This window comes from Lytechinus variegatus, chromosome 3 (assembly GCF_018143015.1).
Source record: "Lytechinus variegatus isolate NC3 chromosome 3, Lvar_3.0, whole genome shotgun sequence".
NCBI classification, from domain to species: Eukaryota; Metazoa; Echinodermata; class Echinoidea; order Temnopleuroida; family Toxopneustidae; genus Lytechinus; species Lytechinus variegatus.
This window is the reverse complement of record NC_054742.1, coordinates 18,140,304-18,165,581: the sequence shown is the minus strand read 5'-3', so window position 1 is coordinate 18,165,581 and position 25,278 is coordinate 18,140,304. Positions and strand designations below refer to the sequence as shown.

The 25,278-nt window shown below is 33.9% G+C and overlaps 1 protein-coding gene and 1 non-coding gene across 2 annotated transcripts; one reads left to right on the top strand and one right to left on the bottom strand.

The window, feature by feature from the left end:
• Positions 1–598: 598 nt before the first annotated feature.
• LOC121412186 lies at positions 599–15,757 on the bottom strand. Its single transcript, XM_041605092.1, has 4 exons — positions 15,322–15,757; positions 6,966–7,030; positions 4,743–4,886; positions 599–746 (listed from the first exon to the last, which is right to left on the bottom strand). The coding sequence occupies exons 1-4, from the start codon at positions 15,473–15,475 to the stop codon at positions 729–731; spliced, it is 381 nt and encodes a 126-aa protein (XP_041461026.1). The 5' UTR covers positions 15,476–15,757; the 3' UTR covers positions 599–728.
• On the top strand, positions 12,525–12,596 carry TRNAS-UGA. The gene has a single exon. It is a non-coding gene; the product is annotated as a tRNA-Ser (tRNA).
• Positions 15,758–25,278: the final 9,521 nt, after the last annotated feature.

The window sequence follows — 25,278 nt, the reverse complement described above, 5'->3', positions numbered from 1 at the left end:
CCGGGAGGTCGGGGGTTCAAACCCGGCCGCGTCAGACCAAAAGACGTTAAAAGATGGGAGTTACTGCTACCCTGTTTGGCGTTCATAGAGCCTCGTCGATCTTGCGCTGCACGGTGGCTGCCGGGCCCACGATCAATAATTGGGCAAAGCAAATTTTCGGAGTATTTCATTTCATGTCTATTTCGAACAATAAATTATGGATTTTCATTTATTTTTTTCACAAAGATTTCATAAATGAGGGGGCCCATAAAGGTCCTCTAAAAAGAATTTAACTTTCTTAATCATTTCGGGGTGGGGTGGGTTGGGGATGGTTTTCGTTGACAATAAATGGCGACATTGTTGTCGCCTTAAACCTTGGTGGGTGCAGGAATTTCAACCAATCATCAAGTTCTTGTTACATTAAGTAAAACGGTCAAGTATGCATTGCATGCCCTACACTTCCTTAGTGTACATCAATTGGAAATACCTCGCATTGTCCATAAGTTTCACCTTACAAAAGTCGTTTGCATTGTAATTAGAATGAATCCTATTCGATGACAATTTTCATCAAGAGTTTGTATGAAACATTAGTGAAGGAGGCTTATGCGAGGAGGGGGGGGGGGGGGAGGGTGAGGATGAATTAAGTCACATGAGTCTCAATGAGTCCAATTGCATTCATATTCAGAATTTTAGATCCCATCCACGTCTGGCAATACTGCTTCCACGATGTTTTCAGTTTGGACTTTCCCTTATCGTAAACCGTTCAACTGAAATGTAGTGAGAGAAAAAAAATAGATTAGGTATGCAGACACCAAATTCGAAAGTGTGATTTCTCTAGACCAATGAAAGCTATAATGAATAAAAAAAATCCCGCATTTATTTTTTATCGATGCACAGATATCAGATTCGATAATAATAATTCAACTTGACTGAACCATATTGCGCTTAGAAGCACCATGTATCAAGCGATATATAAATACAATATATTATGCTTATTATCATTATCAAACAATGCTAATTCCGCTTGTTCAGGGAGGAATTAATTGTTGTTTCACTTGAAAATGAGAAGAAAAATAAAATATTTCATATTATAAAATATAAAAAGATATAGTGAGTGGGTGATATCATCAGTCTCCTCGTTTGCATACAGACCCAGGATGTGCATATATTTTGTTTAAATTAAGTCAAACTTTGAAATGGCATAACTTTCTTATTCTACATCAAATTTTTAAGACATTTTCCGTGCTATGCTTGTTGGATTTTTTTCTATTTTTATTCAAATAATCTTTTTGTTGAGATGGACATGTCCTTTAAACATATAGCATGAAAATGGTAAACCGGCCCGCTCATCAGAATACCCAGGGTCCACCTTTGCTCCTAAAGTCTTTTCACTTGCAAATCCTCTATAAACACTAACGTCCTCTAAAAGTAACAGATCTGTCATGTGAATTTGCTCCTTTCTGCCTGCATATCAATGGCTATTTAAAGTTTCTTTTTTTTATTATCATACATTACCATAATAATTACCATGGCTCAATTTGCCCCATGTTGGCTGGCTCAAATTACCCCAAGCCGAACTTCATTCGACATTTTCACATCCACACATTCCTTATGCATCCGTCATGTAAAAGACTATGACAAGAATGAGGATCCATACCTGGGCTAACAATATTGTTCTTATTTCTTTATTATATTTAAAGACGTCTGTGGGTAAAAAGCACTGAACTATTTCACACCCTTTTTTACCTTTTTGGCTGAAATTAATATTTTTCCCTTTAAAAAGGCACTTTTTGTTTAAAAGTTGAAAACAATGTGGTGGGGTTAAGGGTTCTGTAATATGTCATCAATACATGACACCACCACAATGTCTGATTCATTATTTCATTATTGGCTTGGGGTGGTGGCTCAACTGCCCCTATGCTCAACTTACCCCGCCTTCCCCTATACACTCACACACTTTGGCATTTTAATAAGGATCTTGTGTGAAATATACATTGTTGAAAATTAGGATTAGACAGGTCAATATACGACCAAAAACACCCTTACCAGGAACAATTTGCAACAAATGATTTTTAACGTTTTGGGGGTACTATTTGACCTCAAGAATGACATTCTAAAAGTCTACCAAAATCAGCATCCTGGAAAGTGGTTATTTTTTAAAGATAGCGTCCACAATTGCCGCCATTCACTGAAAATGGATACAACTTACTCATTATCAACCCAGAATCCTATTTTGGTTCATATTTCATGGTCTAGGGGGTTATAAAAAATGTTGATAGAGTGAATGTAAGCACTCCAGTGTAACTGGCAAATTTAAGATGGCGCCCAAAATGGCTCCCATAGGCTACAAATCCATAATTCATCTATCACTTACTTAAGTGGCTTTAATTTGGATTCTATTCAGTGATCATAAGGTTGAAGTAGTACATTGGAACAAGTTTCTAGGACAGCCAGTGGTCTGATGTGTCCAAAAATCCAAAATGGCTTCCAAAACTGGAATTTAAAATGGATGTTGATAATTAGAATGGACAGAGTTCATTTTAATATCCGCCTGGGACAAATGATTTTGGTGTCTAGACCATGTTTTCATTGGTCAAAATACTTTGGGACTCTAGGACAGCGAGTGGTCCAGTATTTTTTTCAATCCAAGTTTGCTTCCAAAAATGGAGTCTAAGATTGCTGCCGCTACTTTAACAAAAAAAGGACATAGTCTGCTCAATATCCAGAAATATGATTTTGTGTCTATACCATGGTTAAATGTCACTGGTCTGGTATGTCCAAAAATCCACGGTGAATTCCTAAATTGATTCTGAAATGGCTGCTATTACTCAAAGCGGCATAGCTCATTTCATTTTGACCGGGAGATGTGATTTTGATGTCTAAACCATTGGTTTATTATATGAGGATAAGTTACAAGGACAGTCAGTGGTCTGGTATGTCCAAAAATCGAAGACGGCTCCCAAAAAATTATCTTGGCTGCTAATACTGTAGGTGGACATAGCTCATTTCATATCCGCCTGGGAGATGTGATTTTGATGTGTAAATTGTTTCAAGGATCAAATAATACATTAGAACAAGATCCCGGGGGGGGGGGCCACTTACATTGACGAGTGGATACCATGCGCGACCAAAAAAACACGTAAAAAGGATGTCTTTTTCACGATAGGGCACGTTACGTACGTAACGTGTTAAGGGTGTCAAAAACACGAAAATTATGAAAAAATGGTATCTATTTCGCTAGGAAAATTACGTGTTTAGGGTCGAATTTGGGGGATGATTAAACAAAAATAAAATGTTTTATAAAGGGTGTCCTTTTTGCCCCAACACTTCGTGTTTAGAGTCCGATTTGCGCGAGGTGTAGAAGGTAGGGTCGTACTAAACCAAATAAGGTAAAGCCGACAACCGAAGGACCCGTAACAATAAAATATTCCTCTACTTGTTTAGGGGTTCATTTCAGGAATATTTGCCAAGAGTATCGATCTGTTTCCTATACTTGTTAAGGGTAGGGTTTCACACGCCAATACTTGTTAAGGGGTGCATTTTCAGATTATGGAAAATACGTGTTTAGGGTGCTTTTCGAGACCCCATGGTCGCGCATGGTATCCACTCGTGAATGGAAGTGCCCCCCCCCCCGGAACAAGATACAAGGGCAAGCAGTGGTCTGGTATGTAAAAAATCCAAGATGGCTTCCAAACTTGATTCTAAATTGGCTGCTAATACTTCAAGCGGACATAGCTTATTTCATATCGGCCCGGGAGATGTGATTTGGTGTCTAAATCACTGGATTCAAGGGTCAAATGATACATTAGGACAATTCATCAAAAATGACAGTCAGTGGTCTAGTATGTCCAAAATTCCAAGATGGCTTTAAAGATAATGGAGTAAAAAAATTATGTTACAAATGAAAGGACATAGTTTGTTCAATATCTGTCTGGGGAATATGAGTTTGGTGTCCGAAACCATGGTTTAACGGGTCAAGTGATAAGGGTAAGCTACAAGAACAATCAGTGGTCTGGTATGTTAAGAAAATCCAAAATGACTTTTAAAAAATGGGGTGTTACTCTTGTTACTTTAAAAGAGACATAGTTAGAAATACGGCTTGGATATATGATTCTGGTGTCTACATTAGTTTAAAGTTTAAAGGGGCGAGTCATACATTGGGCTAAGTTGAAAGGACAGTCAGGGGTCAAATATGTCCAAAATTCGAAGATGGCTTTAAAAATGGGGTCTTAAATGACTGTTGTTACGTAAAGTGGATATAGAATATTACAAATACACATGGGTTTATTATTTTGGTGTCCACACTAGGGTTTCTAGGGTTAAAAAACTATTTTGGGACTGGTTACCATGATAATAGGGTGTGTCGTGGTCTAGTGGTTCTGACTCTCGCCTTTCAAACAGAGGGTCTTGGATTCGAATGTTAGCCATGACGTGTTTTCCTTCAGCAAGAAATTTATCCACAGTGTGACCCGGAAATTTATCCACACATCTTGGACGCCATCTAGAAAATAACTTCTTTCCCGGATGCGGATGTTGGTAGATTATAGTCCTGGGGTCAAATACTGCCAGAAACAGTTGAAAAAACTTTTGTTGCAATTTGTTCCGTGTCAAACCATATTTGACCCGTCTAGATATTACTAAATATCGTTGACGTGTAACGCGTTCAAGAAATATAATATGAAGAAATGTGAAGGTCAAACTTGTTCGCCACTATTCACATTATTAAAGTCGTTACATTTCATTAAGAAATTCATTGTGTTCACCTGTGATTCTTTTTTCTGTGATTTAAAGTTTCCGTATTCCATATCTGCATATCTTGAGAAGAAACTCTTTTGGTGATGGGGACTTGAGAGGAATCCATAGGAAGGCCATATTAATTCCGGAGATGAACGTTTACCCGATGAGGCCTGAAATATAAGAAATTACAAAGGAAACATTTTTTTGACGTTACTGTTCACAATTCTAGGTGAATATGTTTTTATGTTTTATTTATTTTTTGTTAAATCAGGCCGGTGTTAACCCACGACCGAGCCTTCAATGATTTTTCATGAAAACTCGTAAATACCGGTAATATGCATCACAAATAAATCGTATAATAAGTCATATCGTTCTTATAAATGAATGTAAAGATTTTTTCAGGTATAAAAAGGGAAATTGTACTTGTAGTCGTAAATACAATATATGCGATTCTCACAACAACAAATTGTCACCTCTAGGGTGATTAATTATTATTCAGACGCATTAGCTCAGGTGTCGTGCACTATATTATCTCGTACAAGAATGAATAATCTAACATAAATTATAGCGAGGAAATAGAACATTTCCCCCAATTTACAGTTACTCTTATTATCTGATGAAACCGATTTAAGGCCGATAAATGAATATTCCGGTATGACAAAAATTCTGACTTTGATTTATATAAAGACATATTTGTAATAAGCTATACTTTAACAGGTTTTGATAGTTTCCAACTCTATACGATTAAATCATATACCCATCAAAGATTATAAAATATCTGTATTAATATTCTTTTTATATAAACATTCAATTGTAGGTGGCATAGATGGTTTGAACCAGTGGAATATTAAAGGGTTTCTATTGCCTGACTTTTACACGTTATACAAATTAAACGAACGGAAAATGTGGATTTCATCAAAATTATATGATATATTTAGAACAGTTGTATGCATATAATCATCAACATTTTTTTAATTTGATCAAATTTCACGTTTTTTATTAATGTTAATAAAACATACTTGCAACAAACCGGGGTACATAATTGGTAATTCATGTACAGTATTGACCTAATCCTTTTTATTAAAAAAAGATACCCATGAAAGTAGTTTCGTAATGACATCATCAGGTCACTCATTGCATATTCATGTTAGCATCCAAACAATAGTTAGGCTTAAATAATGCAAAAGTTAGAAATATCATAATTTCGTTATTCATAATAAAAATTTCAGTGAACATTTCAGTGTTGTGCATTGGTATCATTATCTATTTATTTTATTCTTTCTTTTACTCATGTCATAATAATTCTATTTTAGATCGCCTTGTGGATCAAACACGAATGACCTAAGAACAGAATACGTATCAATTTTTAACACAATAGCATATGGAATGTAAACATTACATCTTTTGGCAATAATGAGAAATATCTCAGTTTACACTTAGCATTTTTCTTACTGACTTTCTCTTTTAATATAATGAGTGTATTTTAAAAACCAATTCTGCCGAAAGATCCCCGGTAACAAAACGTTTGCTTTGTGAATTTTACCGTTCATGTTCGCGTAATAACTTCAAATTTCAAGTGATGATTTAAATTCAAATTAAAAAATAATGTTTTCATCGTAAATCTCTCACACTCAACCAGTAAAATAATCCATTTAATGCTTTGAAAATGAGTTGTGGAGAACTATCTTTTAAAAGTTTGTTTCACTCCCTGGATTTATATTGTAATGCATGAATTTCTGATTGCAATATTAATTGCTTGGGGATTATATTCATTGCAATATGAGTAATGTTATAATAGCTCCCGGCAAGAATTGGAGATGTCGATCCGTTGGCAACTTTTCTCGTTGGATTGTTGTGAATAAATTCCCATACATTTCCTATTAAGTTTATACATTTCAATAAATTGAAGCTGTGTTGCCTAAGGCTAAGCGTATCATAATGCCGAATGTAAATGGCTGATGTATATACCACATTCGTCATCATTATCATCATCACCATCACAATCACCATCGCTTATATTTATTCATTACGAAAGTTTTATCTCTGAAAGTGAAGTAAGGTTCCAATAGTAAATTAGTTTATTTTTTTCCTGTTAACGAACAGTATTCACATACCCTGGCGCCGTCCATGCCATCACCAACACTGATTCCGACACCACCACCATCATCATCATCCGAGTCATCATCATCATCACCATCATCATCATCACCGTTATCGTACAAGATAAATTCATAACCTAGCCTACTTACAAGTCCGCGTAAACACGATAGACACCCCGGTTGTGTAGATCCACATCTTCTGCAATCGCTGCAACCTTGGAAACAAAATTAGAATAATACCATTTTTTGTATTGAGTGAGGGTGCGCGTTACAACAACAATATAAACAACAAAAATTGGGATACGAATGCATATTACGGATGCGTAATATAAAGTACTTTTGCAGAATGTTTCCTTCCTGATTACTATCAAGTGACGGATCTACGGGGGGGGGGGAGGTTAGGGGTATTACCCCCTCCCCCTTGGGCTGCCAAGTAGAAAACAGGAATGGCCTACATTATTTTTAGAGCCAGCCTCAAATTACCTTTATTTTACATTGTAAACCAATATCGGTACCAAAATGACCTTCATAAGGTAGCTTGTATTATTATTTTCTTTTTGCTGGTCAAATTTCTGGGTACCAACATGGCCTTCATTTTGTACTGAAGCCTTTTGTTTTTTGCTTGTCGAATTTCTCTGTGAACACCCCTCCTTAGAAAAAAAAGCTAGATCCGCCCCTGTTATCTGGATAATACTGAACTGTTTGTAATCACCGGTGTACGAAAATCAATTTATCGTGTTTAGAGGGCTGAATTTGGATATACGAGGCAATACTTCTCAAAATCTGCAATGTGAGCAAAGTGCAAATCTTAAAAACAGTTACAGTTGTGGCATATAATCTATGTCAAATCATTATGGAAGCAAATTAAATGAATATTATGAAAAACTTAAATGCATGTCAGTGGCATACTGATGAGGGGACGGGCTCTTCCCCCTTCAAATTCTCCACGACCACGAATATTATGTCAAATTCTGTCACAAAATTGGATTTTGTAACAAAAATGTCGAAATTTTTGCTCGCTCCCTTCGCTCTCTCGCAACTTTTTATAAATGTTACGCGATACGCCGTATCTATCCCCTTCGATTGCTCATTGCGCCACTGAGGTATGTAAACAAATATAAGGTCTAATCTCTCCCGAATCTCAAAACAATATATGCCATTACTGAGATGCCTGAGAATGTGGAATCTCAAACCCAAAACAGGGCAGATTAATGTTTTGAATAATCGGACTATCAACATTATTTTGATGACAAGATTTAACCAACTGAGGTCTTATCCCAAATTTGTTGACTTTCGTTTCTATACACCTCACTCGTTGTTTGTTTGTTTTTTATGCAATTTACACCTAAATGATAATAATGTTTCACAATCTAAATTGAAAAAAAAGGGATAATGATGATTTTCGTTATATTTTAGATGAGATCTTTGTCTATATTCTCTTTCCATCTAGGACAGTAAGAAAACAAGAAGATATGCAATCATGATCATAGGCTAATATTCTCAAACAAGAGCGGATTAAACTTGATTCTTTCCCTATAAAATTACTGGAAAGTTATAGAATCGTCGAATTTCTTATAAAATTTTTAAAAAGATTAAAAAGTACAATGGCTTACTAAGAATCAAAACAGTTTGAATCTTCCTAGTATTTTGTCAGGTGGTACATATGAAATTACGAGACCATAATATTGAGGAAGAGATCAAAACGCATCAAACGGATATCTTGAATTAATTAATCGTGTATTGATATGACAATTTTATTTGTTCAATCAAAATGCTATTAGCTGTTCCATTTTAGTCTTGTTTGAGTATAAATCGGAAAGATAATCAAAACAAAGTCTTTCAAGCGAATGATAAGAGGGAGACAAGATAATATTAAGTATCAATATTAATTTGCCCCCAGCACTATTCACTTTAGAACCCCTCAAAATTAGTCTGTGACATTGAAAATTTCACAGAACCCCCCCCCCTTTGATGCGTGCTTACTCATCCATAAATAAACAAATCGATTTCATTTTGCACAGAATTTGCCCATAGGTTGATCAACACTACTTTTGACAACAAAAAAAGTTCCACCATTTTGAATAAGGGTTTACTTATTCTTAAACATAAGTGTACACAATGTCTATTGGAGAGGAAAATCAGTAAATTTAATTGATGTATTCGATCATGCCCACAAGATTTAGACGGTTTCAATGACCTAACAATTTATAATATCTCGTTAATATCGTTGGAGAAAGAAATAAAGAATGTTCCGGAAAGTTGTTCAGAAAAGTCATTATCATTAGATAATATTTTTGAAGCTAAGTTGGTCCAGTATTATTCAAAAATATATATATATAAAAGGCGTGAGCAACATAAATTTGATTTTGCAAGCGTTGACCATTTTCTACCAAATTAATTTCATCGAAGTTTTCTTTTTTCTTACCTAATATTTCATTTATAGATTCTATTATGTTATCAGACTGAAGTTGATTTGTTACAGTTTTTTTTATTGATATTCTTATTTAGCTTTTTAGGCGATTTAATTGATATTTTATATAATGCATTTTGTGTAATTATGGACTTAATTTTACGTTGTGTAATCCGCAGTTGTTGTTCTCTCCTTTTATTAGATTTAGCTCTTAAGAATGGCACCTTTTTATCAAAATAATAGAGAATTTTATTCTAAATTTTCATAAGAACCATTGACATTTTGTACTAAGTAAATATGCTAATCCTCTTTCGCATAATCTTTTTTCAGGTATTAAATTACGTTGTGTTTCTTACATTCGCATTGTTTTCTTCGTCCCTTAAAAGCTTTGTGTAAGCGTTTATCGTTTCATTTAAAAAACAGGGCAGATGGTCTGAAATGTCATAGTATATTAATCCCTTATTTTATTTATCAACTGCATTAGAGAAAAATAATATCAAGTGTTCTATTTGATATGTTTGCAATTCTGGTTGGTTTATTTATGAGATGTTGAAGTCCAAATGTTGGAAACAAATTAATAAAATGTTGACCGATTGTGGTAATGAAATGATAGATCATTTTAAAAGTCCCCCATAATATATCGTTGTTTCCTCGCAAAATTGATTCATTTAAAAATCATGTCAGCCAAAAGTTATTCTAATATTAAGCGAGGTAGCGTAGCGACCGAGCCAAAACAACAAATTACAAATACTGGATAATGTTTTTCATAACCATGTTCATGCACATGTAGATGAGGGTATGTGATTTCACTTTACGAAAGAGTGGGGGGGGGGAATTAAACGGGGTTTGCATTAATCGTTCAAGGCGTTTGATTTTATACGGTGAGTCAAGTGAAAAATATAAATATTCCCACCTTTTAGAGCGATATTAACAAATATTAGAGACATATGAAAGTAATGGTATGGAATTAGGTGTCATTGGTTTAAAGTGTTACGAGGGAATGTGACATTGGATTTTTTGTTGTTGAAACATAGTATTTAGAGCCCTTAATTATGAACTTCCAAATAAATGTAAGTCTGGGATATATTTAAATTTCTGAACGGGATAATCAAAGTATATATAGAAAGGCTACCAAAAACATGTCCCCGGGATCGCTACTCTCCAACTTCATACACAATAATAATGGTGTTTTTATTTCTAGACGGTTCGCAGCATGAGCTAAATTATACAGAGCTTTTACATTAAAGAATCAATATAAAACATAATATTATCTACGGTAATGCTTGAATAATAATATCAGAATAGTATTATACAGATATATACAACGCATGAAGAAATTGAAAATCAATAAGTACTTTTGGGAGTAATATGAATGCAAAATAACGACACTATCAGCAGAATATTTCAAATATTTGTAATTATAATTGATTGCAGAAAGTTCAAAATTTTCTGAAAAGATATAGTAAACGAGAATGCGGAAGGGAATAATTTGTGATACAAATGATTTAGATTGAATGGGCATGCCATATAAAATTTGGTTGGAGAAGATGCCGACATTTTAAATAGGAGAAAGATTTAAAGTATTAAAAAATGGACGTGATTACAATCGGTCAAAATACGAGCACAGTTTAGAGTTTTATACACGATACTAGACTTTATCATTCCAACGAATCATTACAGTGAGTCGTTAATTGTTAAAAATCAATATTAGTGATAAATCGCGCGCCAACGCGTCAAATAGAAAAGATGGGGGGGGGGACCTAAAGCTACGCACGTTGTTTACAAACGATAAAAACTATGGAAATTTTAATATTTGATGCAGAGGTTCGTGCCCTAGTCACGTCTTTCGGATGGTGATGTTAAAGATCGGTCTCAGACGTAAATAATCACATCTGATTGATAAACTTCTGACAAAACTCAAATACACACACACACACACATTAAAAAAAATTGCCTTGCTCCAATTTGTGGCAAATGTTCAAAAGATCATTAACCAAGAAGAAAATATCATAAACCCACTAATACGAGTATCTCAATTTGTTTTCCGACCACCACTTGAAAGGGCCTATATAAAAAAAGCTACGCACTCGGTATATCATGCAACGAAATGGTTCCTGTGCCTCAATTTCTGAAATGTGTCCCTATATTATTATAGGAAATATGAAATCAAAGGGAATATAATTCTAAATTCCCAACAATTGCGGATTTTTCTGCATTATTTCATTGCAGCCTCTATAGAAAAATTGAATATGATCTACTTATGACAATTTGCTTTTTATATTTTCATATAGTTATATTCGCACTATTCATATTTATTTCAAGCATTTGAATGTGAAACAAGGAGCGTGAAGAAAATGGGAGCTTGCGAGGGAAAATCGAGATAGGGAGAAGGAGAAAGCAATGACTGATATAAAAGAAAGTATGAAATATATTAGAAAGTTGAGAGTAAAGAGGACAAAAAGGGGAGAGGGGAGGGTGGGAGAGAGATAAAGGAATGAAGGACAAGGAGAAGGGGAGAGAAATCAGTCCTAAGATCACATTCGAAATTCAAAATGGGATTTACTGAAAAAGTGTCATGTCAGTCCACTGTGGCTCACTCCTTGTATATAAACCCCTCAAAAAAAGTTCTGCAACTCAAGTTTGAGTGCTGATAAATTTCTTAGTGTGCCATTATCATATAGAAAAGTGGTATCATTGGAAAGTATGATTATTCCTCTTTACGATCATGTGTCATTTGTAATGCTGGTGCTATCATGAAATACACAGACATGATAAATATGCATCAATGTAAAAAATGAAATGTTGCAAAATTCGTTGCCATGTCATGTTTGAGTTCTGCAACTAAAACTGCAAGTTTGAGTTCTAATAAATTTCTTAATGTGCCACATCATGTGTAAACGTGGTATCTTTAGAAAGCATGATTATTCTTCTTTACAATCATGTGTCGTTTGTAATGCTAGTGTTTACATTTTTTCGGCATAACCAATTTTCCCAAAGGGGAGATAGCTCTGGGGAACCTTGATTTAAGCTACGTCTACCATTGTTCTCTTCATCCATTTCTTTACAATATTTAAAAATAAAAGAGTTGCCAAAGCTGTTGTACATGTATAACTTCACACATTTGTATATTTTCTCACATACGTGTACTGTATCAAAGCAATAGCTTTGATCCAGCTGAGGCATTTTTGATATTGAAATTGTTCAAAACCCGCCTTCACCCGACAAAGGTAATTGGTATAGTGTCGAAAATTTGTCTTTCTGACGGTCAATCGGATCTCGGTCGTCCTAGCCACTAACCCGTCTCTGTGGTCTAGTGGTTAAGGCACCGGTGTTGAAAGCTGGGGGCCCGGGTTCGATTCCCGGCAGAGACATTTTTTCGGCATAACCAATTTTCCCAAAGGGGAGATAGCTCTGGGGAACCTTGATTTAAGCTACGTCTACCATTGTTCTCTTCATCCATTTCTTTACAATATTTAAAAATAAAAGAGTTTCCAAAGCTGTTGTACATGTATAACACTCAGGATAGTACAACTCTGATATTGTTATATTAAATACTTTGGGTGCCTACAATATGGAAGGCGTTGCCCCGTGACTGGGTATATTTAGCCATGTTTTTCTCAATCAACTCGAACGTATCCTGTGTTTTTCTCTAGAAGGTAATGTATAATCCTAAGACTCTTCAGGCTTGTCTTTCAGTGTACTAATTTCTAATATCTCTACAAAATTTGAATTCTTTAGTTGAAATTTGCAAATAGATAGTGAGGATATATAGTGAGGAACACTTCATGGTGAGAAGGACGAATGGTTGGTGGCTCCTTTGCGTCAAAATAAGGAATTGTCCTTAGCGGACGTAAGTGTTTAGAGACGAGTACTTGTAGTTAATTGCTAATACTTACGGTGGACGCAAATGCCAAGGATAATTTAGTACAATTACGGATAGTTACATTTAGTTATGGTTATTTAAGTAAGTCAGCATCCGTAGTGATTCTCTGCTAAATTTGAAAATTTCAAACTTTTGCTATCTTGGCACCGCAAGTCTGCGTCTCACTGCATATCATATCGTAACTACCCGCCGCGGACGTTACTTGACGTAAGCAACTGTGTGACATGCTCGTTATTGTCTGCGTCTCACTACAGATCAGTTATGAGTAGTTACGACACTGCAGATGTCTGTGCCCCTGCTGCGTCCACATACGTATCTTTCCTTGGCTAACGTAACTTAACGTTAGCAACTGTGTGACTTTGGCTTTACCTGAAATTATTTTTTTTTTTGTCGAATATCGAGTGCAAGATTTGTTTTTTATTTCTTCTTCAATTCTTTCCTCGGTATTGGGCAAATTCATTGTTTGACCATCTTGTCATAATACCTTTAGATACATACACTGTAAAAACTGCGGTGTTAAAACTGACACCAAGTGGTGTTAATAGAGGACCACACCCTGAATTGTTAAAATTGCACCCTAGAGATTAAACATAACACCAAAGAGTTTAAATGTAACAAAAAATGTGTTGTAATAACACCTATAGGTGTGAAACTAACACCACCAATTTAACACCGGTGTAAAATAACTGTGTGGTCCTCTATGTACATCGGTTAACACCACAGTTTTTGCTGTGTATCTGAATTAAGGTATTTGTAATATGAGGCTGAAATAACACATAGTTTTATAATGTTAAATAATTATTGTCTACTATGCAAATGAATATACTCTTAAGCATGAAGTATGCATGCTGTCATGATTTTTCATGCAGATCACTGATTTTGGTCATTTCATTTAATAGCTTATTAATGAGAATAACAGTTTTTGATTAATTGTTTCACATTCCACAAAACATACATCTTGAACATAATTATGAGAAGATGATACATAATTGTAATTCGTTTTACAAAGAAATACAATATCGTGAAAACTGAGGAACCTATTAAAAAGCAAAGCTTGTAGACAAATAGGTTCCCAGAAGAAAATAATCAAGGATTAAAACTCCTTACGCATTGAAGCGAGATAAATCAAATGAATAAAAATAATTCATACATTATAAAGAGTTTTATATGATAGTCGCTTGAGCAAGGCGCTTATACACTAGCGTACGATTGTAAAAGAAATGTTTTCAGCCTACATTTAAAAGAATATAAAGAGGGCGCCTGAATTATATGGTTGTCTAAATTATTCCAAAAGGAAGGCCCTGTAAAAGTAAATGATTTAAGGGCAAGAACAATGCGCACTGGGGAAATGTGAAAATCGTGTACTTGTCGAGTTGGGTAGGAATGGATTTCTTGATTTTGAACAAGCAAATCAGAAAAAAAACTCGGTAATTCCTGCTATTTAATTGATAATATAAATGGGTTACTTTCAATAACTTGTTTGAATAAAAAAGCAGATTAGTATTAGCCAGAAAGTCAAAGGAAGAAATTATCCTCACGGCTCTTTTTTTAATTTTAAGTATGGATTCAAGTTTTGTCTTAGAGGCATTTCCCTAGGCTAAAATTCCATTATTCAGATATTGTAACTATATAGAGTAGAATACAATAATTTCAAAAAGTGATGCGGAAAATGAGGTTTAAGCTTATTAATGACTCCAAGATTTCTTGAGAGCAATTTACAAATGTGATCAATGTGAACTTTCCATGATAATTTACAATCAATAACGATACCAAGAATTTTGTTGATTCAATTTGTTCTAAAACATTACCATTCATATAAACAAGACCTGGCAATGTGTGAAATGAGTTGCTCAAAACCATAAAATGTGTCTTTTTAAGATTATTAGCTTGTATCCAATCACACACAGTATGAGCAGTTAAACGGCTTTCCTTAGCATCTTAACAATCGAGTGACCTGGAATAGACCTACATTCTTTCATGAAAATAGTATATGAAGCGTGAATTACAATATGCATTTAAGTATATTAAAACATTGATAGCAAACGGTGATGTTAAGAATAGGCTAAATATCAGAATTAAAATTGATATTTGAAACCATATCGAATTCCGAGTAATATCAAGAAGAAAGATCATATTTGGGATAAAGCAAGTCATTTGAAATTCATCATAAAACTTCAATGATTATAAGTGTAGACAAGTGATAAAATACTTACTTCTTATTTTGCAAGCTAACGTCGTACTTAGCCACAGACAACTGGTAAAAATTACAACCACAATAATTGTCGGAAGCACTCTCATGATTCTTGATAAACGTCGGCGGAAACAATTTATGCTTCTAGAATTGAGGAAAAATCTAAAAATTGTCATATACCTTCACTTGCTTAGTGACCAAGATATGTACACGACCTTTCATGAGAGAACAAGACGGCCACTAGATCGTCAACCTGGTATTAGGATAGAAATAGCGGGAATCATACCGGAAGATATTCTCTGCCTTCAAATATTGTTCAGCATCCAAGCAACCAGTCCTCTGGTAAAATTAAGAATGGAAACGCCCTAGGTATGCGACCCCTATTTTTATACCATTTCTTTTTCTCCACGCAACACGACCCTTTTTATTTCACTTCTTCAAATTCAAATGATGTCTTAATTTCTTTACGCAAGTCACATAAGAGAAAGCGTGCCCTTCATCAAGAGGGATCAAGTACGTCAAACTCCGTAGTCTGCTTCAAGACGTTATCATTATGTAAATTATTTTCTTTGATTCACCGCCACAGAATAGTAGCTAATAAGGCATCTGAATCTGATCTAAGTATGATAAAAAGAAAAGATGGTTTATGGAACTGTCGAGAAGGAAATGTCACAATTTTTATAGATTACAATCAAATTAAGTATAGCGTTTCTCGATTTGTATATACAGTGGTAAACGCCAGTACTTATAACACAACATGGTCACAATCTTATTTTATATATGATTATGTCAGGATACACACACGTATAAGGGGGGGGGAGCTAAAAAAAATGTTTATTTCACTCTCTTACTCCCCAACCTTCTGGGGTTTTTTTTTCTCTCTCTCTTTTACTCCCTTGTATAAAGAGCGCTTGTTGAATGAAAGAGAGATGTTGGTTTCAGGGAATCGTTATCTTAAAAAATACTTGTCAGCGTTTTCATGCACCAATATGTCTAATTGCAATAGAAATACCTCACAATATTCCATGATATTCTAAAATATTTCAAACGTCGGTTCTGGGATATTTTGTTCTCTTCCGTTATTACCATAAGGAACCCCCCCCAAAAAAAAAATGAGGGGGCACATATTGTGTGATAAAAATTTCTAAGTCCCTAGCGAACAGTGAGCGAGGCTATGTAGCTTTAAAAAAAAAACAATCATTTTTTTCAAAATGAAACTTTATTCGGAGAGATTTTCACGTAATTACCTTACACATGTTTCTGTCCTATTCTTAACTTTTTATGGTTTAATCTGATCGTTAAACTTTCCGAGGGCCACGTATTTTTATCAACCAGTTTTCATTGATTATGATGACTTCTTGATTCCGTGTGGGTCCCATATGGGCCACATATATGGGCTCATTAAAAAATGATAATTAGTGTCAAGGTTATTGAAGCATACTTTTAAAACTCCATACTCTAAGCAATATCATCTAATCCTACATTCTAATCTTAAATCCTAATCCTATCCATAGGCACCTGTCATTGACTTCTATATATTGAGCGAGTTAAACCAAAAAATGACTAATTATGGTTAACAGTTTTCCATATTTAACCCTATAACATTCTTCCAAAATTAAATGTCATGATTATAAATAATATGATATATTAACCACACATTTTTAAAATACTTTTTGCGGTGGAATCATCTTTAAAATACTTTTTGCGGTGGAATCATCAATGAACACATTAATTGTTATAGCTACATTACCTAAAAATTCTAGTCATTTACTGTTGTAATGAATATTTATGAGTGAAGTTCAGATCAAGGAATACCATAGTAATACCATGGTTACTATGGCAATACCATGGTACTTAATGGTACTTTTATCTACGAAAAGATATCGTACTCATGATTCATGACATGGAAGTACCACGGTAATGTCATGCTTTCATATGTAAATTTACCATACTATAGTAATACTATGGTATTACCATTGTATTTTTACCATGTTAAATTCATTGTAAATGTACTGCCTTCATCTGTAAATTTACCATACTATGGTAAAATACTATTCTATTATCATTGTAACCGTAATTTGGTAAAACCATGGTACTCTCTTTTTTATCATAAAGGTACAGCCATATATTCAAAAGGTTTAGCAATTTTTTATTCCGTTCTACAAAACTTTTCTCCATGCAGTATAATATTCAATCTATAATATGTATGCATCATTTAAAATATGATAACAGATTATGCATGCAAGTAACTGTGTCATTATTCATCCATTGTTTCATGTTCCATAAAAGTACTTTGCAAAGTTATTGTATAACATGATATTAAACTAGCAGTACCATTTGTCAGTCAAACAAATACCATAAAGTACCACAAAGAACTTTGAAAGTACAACGAAGTGCAATTAAAGTGTCCAAGAGAACTATGAAAGTACTATGGAGTACCATGAAAGTACTATGGAGTACCATGAAAGTATCACAGGGAACCATGAAAGTATTATGAAGTACCATGAAAGCATCAGGTGTGAGTATATACGTGTATCAACATCAACCATATAAAAAATATTGTACTTTCATTGTAATACCGTAACACATTCATAGTAGTACTATGGTGCATTGTGGTACTTCTGTATTTTCAAATAGTATTATCCTTTTCCGTACGATACTTCTGAGGTAGTACCATGGTCGTATTATAGTACAACTGAATTTACCATGGTTACTGTGGTAAAATAATGGTAATACCATAGTAATACCATTGTACTTAATGGTACTTTTTTACAAGGGAAGTTCGTCAACTTAAAGATGAAGGCACCCCCTCTCTTTATGCATGTATTAAACAATTACTACAGACTCAATCATTCTATATAGGTGATGAATTATTGCATTGCTTTATTTGAATTGAAATTAACTTTGAATAAATGGGATGCGGACATATTGCAGACAACTTGCATTTGTCCCCAAACCTTGCACGATTAATGCAAGTCTGTACAGTGCAATTTTCATTGGTGGAAAATAAAGTATTTTTTTATTTTCCTCAGTTGCGTTTAATGCCATTCAGAAGATAATGCATTTTCTTTATTTCTTTTTTCTTTGTGGGGGTTAAATTTCCTTTTAATACTATGGATTGAACATAAATCCCTATCCTCTCTTGGATAAACGTACTTTGATTAATGACATATTTTCATGCGAAATGAATAAGGGCCGTATTTTAAAGATTATATTCATATATAAGTAAACTATTAATAACATGTTGTGCCTTTGAGAAAAGGAAGAATCAGTATCCAAGATAATTTCTGTAAGTTGCCGAAAAAGCCCAACGCAGACACAAGTCTCTGTGATGTAAATAGCGCACTCTCTCGTGGGACATTGGATTAACTTACGAGTTCATTTTCATTATTATGGAAGCAGGTTAGAACGTCACTCATAATCCTGTGGGTTTGAGATTGAAAGATAAATAGATTAGTGAATGGATAATCAGTAGTATTACCTTTTTAGAGATCTTGTGCTTTCTATGTATATTATTTCTTTTTGAAAAAGTATTTTTTCTCCGAAAAACTTGGCAATATTTTTATAATTACAAGGGTAAACAAAGTAATTACTAGAATTTCCTCTTTTGATTTAAGTGGATTTAAATCATTATTTTCATTTTGTTTTTACAAAAATGAGACAAAGCAAACCTATACATGGGGTACATATTTGTCCTGTAAAAACATTGAGCCCAGTCAATGGAATTGTCAATTCAATTCATTTAATTTCAATTCCGATAAAAAGAAATGTAAAGATAGATACATGCGGGCATAGTAACAGATTGTCAATGCAAACATGACAAATGGAATACATCATAAAGATATGCACGTGCAAACAGGACATACAATATCACAAAGAGATATCAGGAAAGGGTAGATATTGACGGATGCTGCCAAATAAAGTTAAGATTTTATCGAGGCAGTAATCCTTTTCATTAGAGAAAGTCAAATAATTAAAACCATTTTGAGAAAGGGATATGAGAAGAATTTGAAATACATATAAATACATATACAAATACATTGAAATGCATATGAATAGATTTCAAATACAAATTAAGGATCTTGGTCAGATAATCAACAATTCACATCATGAGATAAAAGATACAATTTGAGTCTTCGTTTGAATACATTTGGAGGAGGTGAAACAAGAATGGATGAGGGAAGGGAGTTCCAGAAAGATGAGCCTGAGTGCCCTGTATTGTAGCATGAACTCTTTACTGACTTTACCAACATGGTATCTAAAAGAACTTCTTGTATTATAAGAGTAAAAACTACACAATTAAGAGAAACATGGTTGGATTAGTTTGTTATATTTTCCTTACATTGGCCGCCTGTTGAAAAAAATAAAAGAAAAGAAAAGAAGAAAAGAGAACCACCTTCAAAATTATTTTTACATTATTCACTTTATTCTTTCATCCCCACATTTTTGCGTATTGCTCTATCTCAAAATATGAGCCTACACTGTAAAACGCTCTTCAAAATTCTACGCACGTTGTATAACCCCGTCACTGTAACAACTATTCCTTAAAAATCTTTTAAATCTTTAAAATTCTTGTCTGAAAATGTTGTTTAAAAATTTTATATAACCATGCACACAAAAGTTTAAACAAATTGTTTTTCGAGTGACAGGCTTAAGCAACGTGCTCTTTTTTATACTGTGCACAAAGTCTCCACTCATCATCCGAAGAACTATTACTCCAAACACCAAGAATAAAACACCAATGAGAGGACCACGCTTTCTCTGTTATGGACCAAAGCTATGGGATCAAGTTGATCAACAACCTATCTAGCTATGCCAAATTTAAAATTCCCAACTAAAATCAGATTTTTTGCTCTCTCCCATTAACAATTTGAAAGTGTGTTTTATTCATGAGAATTCATTTCTACAGTGCGTATCAAAAAAAAGTTTACACTTAGAAAAAATCCTGTAAAATTATGTATTTGTAAATTCCTGAAGATTTTTCTACATTTTAACATTGGTACAGATCCATTCAAGCAAATGACAATATAACTGTCGAAAAACGTTTCCGCTTGAGCGAGCACCACTTACTTTTGAAAAGTTAGTGAAAAATGATTTGCGCAGAACTTTGAAATAGTTATGCGAATAAAAGTAGACCTTAATCATGAAGAACATGTTTAATTTAGCTAGTAAATTGATTTGAAGACATATTTTACCTTTTTTAACTTGTTTCCTTGCCCAAAACAATTCGAAGAGTGCATTGCACCCCATCCCTCTCCCCCAAACGCTGAGGCCATTGTGACGATATTTGCTTTACACTGAGCTGTGATTTACATGAAATGGCGTAGGCTTGATTTTCATTTTGTTAATCATTCTCAAGCCTAGGAAAAGTGTGGAGAAACAAGTATTAAATGAAAAATGACATGTAAACCCACTTTAAATGATGAAAACTTGCTGGAGATGTCTGATATAAACTTTTGTTCAGATTCAGGTATGTCCTCAGATCCAGCTGGCACAAAAAGGGTAAATGTTGTGCTTACTAAGTGTTGAAATTTCAATTTGGGTGGCAAAATGGTTTCAAAATGCTTGAATGTATCCGTTTTATTTCAATTGACTAAAAGTGCAAGGGAAATGTATGAGAAATGTTTCGCAGGGTAAGTTTGATTTCGCCCTTTCCCCTTTACACAGCGTGAAAACAAGCATTTCTGCGCAAACAGATTTCTGCGAGCTTTACAAAAATGGACAGTGCTCACTCAATCGTAACATTCTGTCAAAACTTTTACTTTCATTGGATAGATGAGACCCAAACCCAAGATTATATGTGAAAAAATTACCCACATGTTGCATATTTTTTAATTCCCAGGGCTTTTTCAAAGTGTAAACTTTTTTTGATACGCACTGTATACTCTTTTCTTTTTCTATTTCATTTCAGTGATTGGTTATTTGTATTTTTTTTCTTGAAAGGTAGACCTTTCGGTGCGCTATTATAGCCATCCTTTCAATTCAATTGTTTTATTTTCCACTTTCAATTTCAATTTCACATTTACAATTATGATACAATTGACATATATAATCATATTTGAAGTATATACAAAAATTGATGACATTATAACAATTATCAAATCGAAATATAAATAATTGAAAGGGAGGGAGGGTCAACTGAAAAGCAGAGCTTGTATAATGTAGCCCCCCCCCCATATTGTAATTACGTGTTTATAGCTACACCCTTATTATTATATTCAAACAGTATGTGCAATATTTATTGATTTGGAATAGAATTTATGTTCAACGTTAAGTGATATGTTATTTAGTAATTCCATAGACAAGTTACCGATGAACATTATGTTTGATAATACCCCCTTAGAAATGGTAACGTACCCCAAATTTCTTGGAATAAAAGTTGACAGTAAACTTTTTTGGAAAAATCATATTGAAAATACATCCAAAATAATTTCACGAAATATAGGTTTTATTGATAGGCTAAAATCCTTCCACATCATTAATCATGCTTTACTCATCCTTAATTTTGCCTTATTTAAACTATGGGATTCTTATTTGGGGTAATACCCATAGATGAGTTGCATGTTGCATAATAACAATAACTCAAACTTATCCTTCGTATTATTTATAGTACAGCTTTCCGTTCTCATACGTACCCACTTTTTCTAGAAAGTAAACTGTTGAAAGTCAAAGACCTGTATTTACTACAGCTAAGGCACTTCAATGCACTTCCCCGTATTTTTTTATGCCATGCTATCTAAAAATCATTTTTTTCATAACTGCCCCACGAGACACTCTGACAAACTTCATATACCACTTTACAGAACTTTACTGGCCAAAAATACATTCCTATTCAATAAAATACATTCCTATTCAATAAAAAAAGAATTGTCGTAAATTCTGGAACTCCCTATCAGACAGTGTCTCTTTAAATTCATTCAAACGTAAACTCAAACTTATCCTGCTTAATTCCTATAATTCTTCACAACGGAACTAGCACTTCTTATTATCGAGATGATCATCCTTACATTTTTCATTTTTATTGTTTTACCTTTTTCATCGTGTATTGTCCAGTTAGATCATCTTTTGTTACTTCACCAGATCAAGCTGGTTTGTGGTTAGCCCTTCCCCATTCTGACTTTTCCTTCTTTCAAAAAAATTATTATGTTATCTTGTCTTGTACTGTCTTGTCTTGTCTTCTATGTCTCGTCATTCCCTCTCTCTTTCTGCTTCTTCTCTGTCTATTGCGCAACATTTCATTCACAGGAACAGCCTTGCACTTGTTCTGTAATTATGTTTACATCAATATGATTTCGACCTTCTTGTTCCTTCTCTTTTTTCTTTCCTGTCTATAAACGCACATATGAATAAGTCGATTATATTTTCTTCATTTACAAGGGGGATCCACACTTGACTATAGCTTTGCTTCTAGTGGACCCCCTCATTTCCACATTTATGCTCAATATTATACTCTTTTTGTTTTACGAAGTAAGATTCATCGTCTGTAAAATCGTACTTGATCTGTATTACTTTATATTACCTTGTATTATGTTTTGAATGGAAATGGAATAGAGGCTCTAAATGGCTCTAAATTCTGCATTGGCAATTTTGTAATTTATAGATACCATGTAAATGTGATTTATAAGTATTGTCACCAACACTATTACAATAAGTTGAACGGGGTAGGATAATATCATATTATGTAATAATTTCATAATTGTTTGGGGTAAAATATGCTAAGGATGCCAGTGTTTTTTTGTTTTTTTTAGAAATATTGGATGAAATAGATTATGCGAGTTATCCAGGTGTGGGGTATACACCAATGATATTTCCTAAATAAGATGAACTCACTGATGAACACAATTGGAAGTCAAAGTCAAATACGGAGATTTTCATTATTTTCCACTATTCATAAATCAGATTGGAATGCATGCTAAACCAACCAGATAAACGATAGAACCAAAACACATAAACAAACAGAGAATTTTATGATATAAAAAGGCTATTTTTTATACATTAATTTGAATGGTATGGTGTTCATCTCAAAGATTATTCTTTTATTGGTAGTATTATGAAATGCGAAAAAAAAATTCCCCATACAGACGAGCATAAAGGATTTTTCCATTAGATCAAAATAAGCTGCGTTCTGGAATTTTACATATTCCATGATTCCATGAGGAGTCAATTACCCTAATGGGCTAAACTCAAAGTAGTATCAGCAAAGATTAAATAAAGGGTCAATTAAATTGATTTACCAAACTTGCATTCATTTTGTTAATATGCCGAAAAGTAAGAGAAAAGTGGAAAGGGAACGGGATTCCTTTTCTAAAATAGAAAAGGAAATAGAGAAAATAAAGGAAGAGGGAAGAATGGATATACAGAGACAAAGAGAGGGAGAGAAAATGAGAGAGGGAGAGAGAGAGGGTGGAGGGGTCGTTAATAATAAGTGAGTGAGTGTCAGTTTTGCTTTGCCCCCGCACGTGTATCTGATTGGTTGTATAAAGAACCAATGAGCTAGCATTTTTTTTACGTCCACTCTATCATAGCTCGTCATTTTCTAGAAGATATCGACTTAAAGCTTCCCTTTTACACTGAGATATCAACAAAAGTCTCGATGATTGTAAACTTTAATAAATTTTATTAAAGTTTACTCGTCTCATTTTTTTTCCTTTCAGCTACTGAGTAAACATAATTAGATAGACATAGTCATCTCAATCAACCTACAAAATTGAGCCTTCGAGTCTTTTTTTCTTTTAATGACAAAAATTCAGACCAAATGTCAATCTTTCGTCCTCCTTAGTTTCTTTTTTTTTTGTAATAACATATTATGCTATTTTCATACAATAGAACAGCTTTGATCAATTTCATAGAATGATGACAAAGTTGGACTCGATCTTCAAAACCTTTTTTAATAACCTAATTCGGTAATACTTCTAAAGAAGGTAAGATAATTCGGGACGCAGACAAGTCGAGTTTGAATGAAATTGCAACTAGAATTTAAAAAAAAAGACATTAAGTTTTACAGAGTGGTCACCATACAGAGGGAAATGATCATTTTTTGATCAAACGATAATACACAATATAAAAATTATCATCATTTTGGATTGTTTGTACAGATATTTTTTTTCTGTTCGTGTATTGCTTCAGATTAATTGAAATTTCAATGACGATAGAGAACTTTCATTATAATTATTAAAAATCTATTAAATTATTGCCTCGTTCTAACTCGACGCACCCTCTCTCTCTCACGGGGACAATGTTTTTATGACTTTCCCATTGTCTCTCAAAATTTTCCCATCAAATTCAATATAGTAATGATTGCTTAGTGAAAGCAGAGAATTCGGATACAGGTCCATCTTGTACGACGTTGAAGCCCAACGGGGCTTTTAGTACTAATCATACACAGGATCTTCATAAAATATTCAAGTAAAGAGGGGATGACATGCGTGCTGACTGATTACCATGTCAACCAAAGAGACAAGCTTCTCAGTATAAAAGTCACGCATAGAGGAGTTCCGAAAAGGGTGCAGAAAAGAGGCGTAAATGTGGCGGGAGTGATCAGAGACAAGGGAGCGACCAAGAAGGAACATCAGAAAAGATGAGTGAGAAATAAAAACCATAAAAGACATATGCAAGTAAAATAAAATATGATGTACGCTTTATGATGTTGAATTATATGTAAAACCATGACCTGTAGTGAAAGAGGAGAAGAGGAGGAAGAAGAATACGTTTACACATAATATTTGCAGTTTACAGAAAGAAGAGTGATCAAAAACAGTAATATTCACAGCTAATGTCTCTATTACAAATTTAAGATTATTTTTTAAAGATATTTATTATCCAGATGATAACTTAAAAGGAATTTTACTAATGCTATTTATTTTTATCGAAAATATCGATTAGTGTGCAGGTGTTTCATGGTAAATGAGGAATAAATAAAGGGAGAGAAAAGAAAAAGATAAAAGAGATTTGATGCGGTGCGATGAAGGAGACAAAGAGA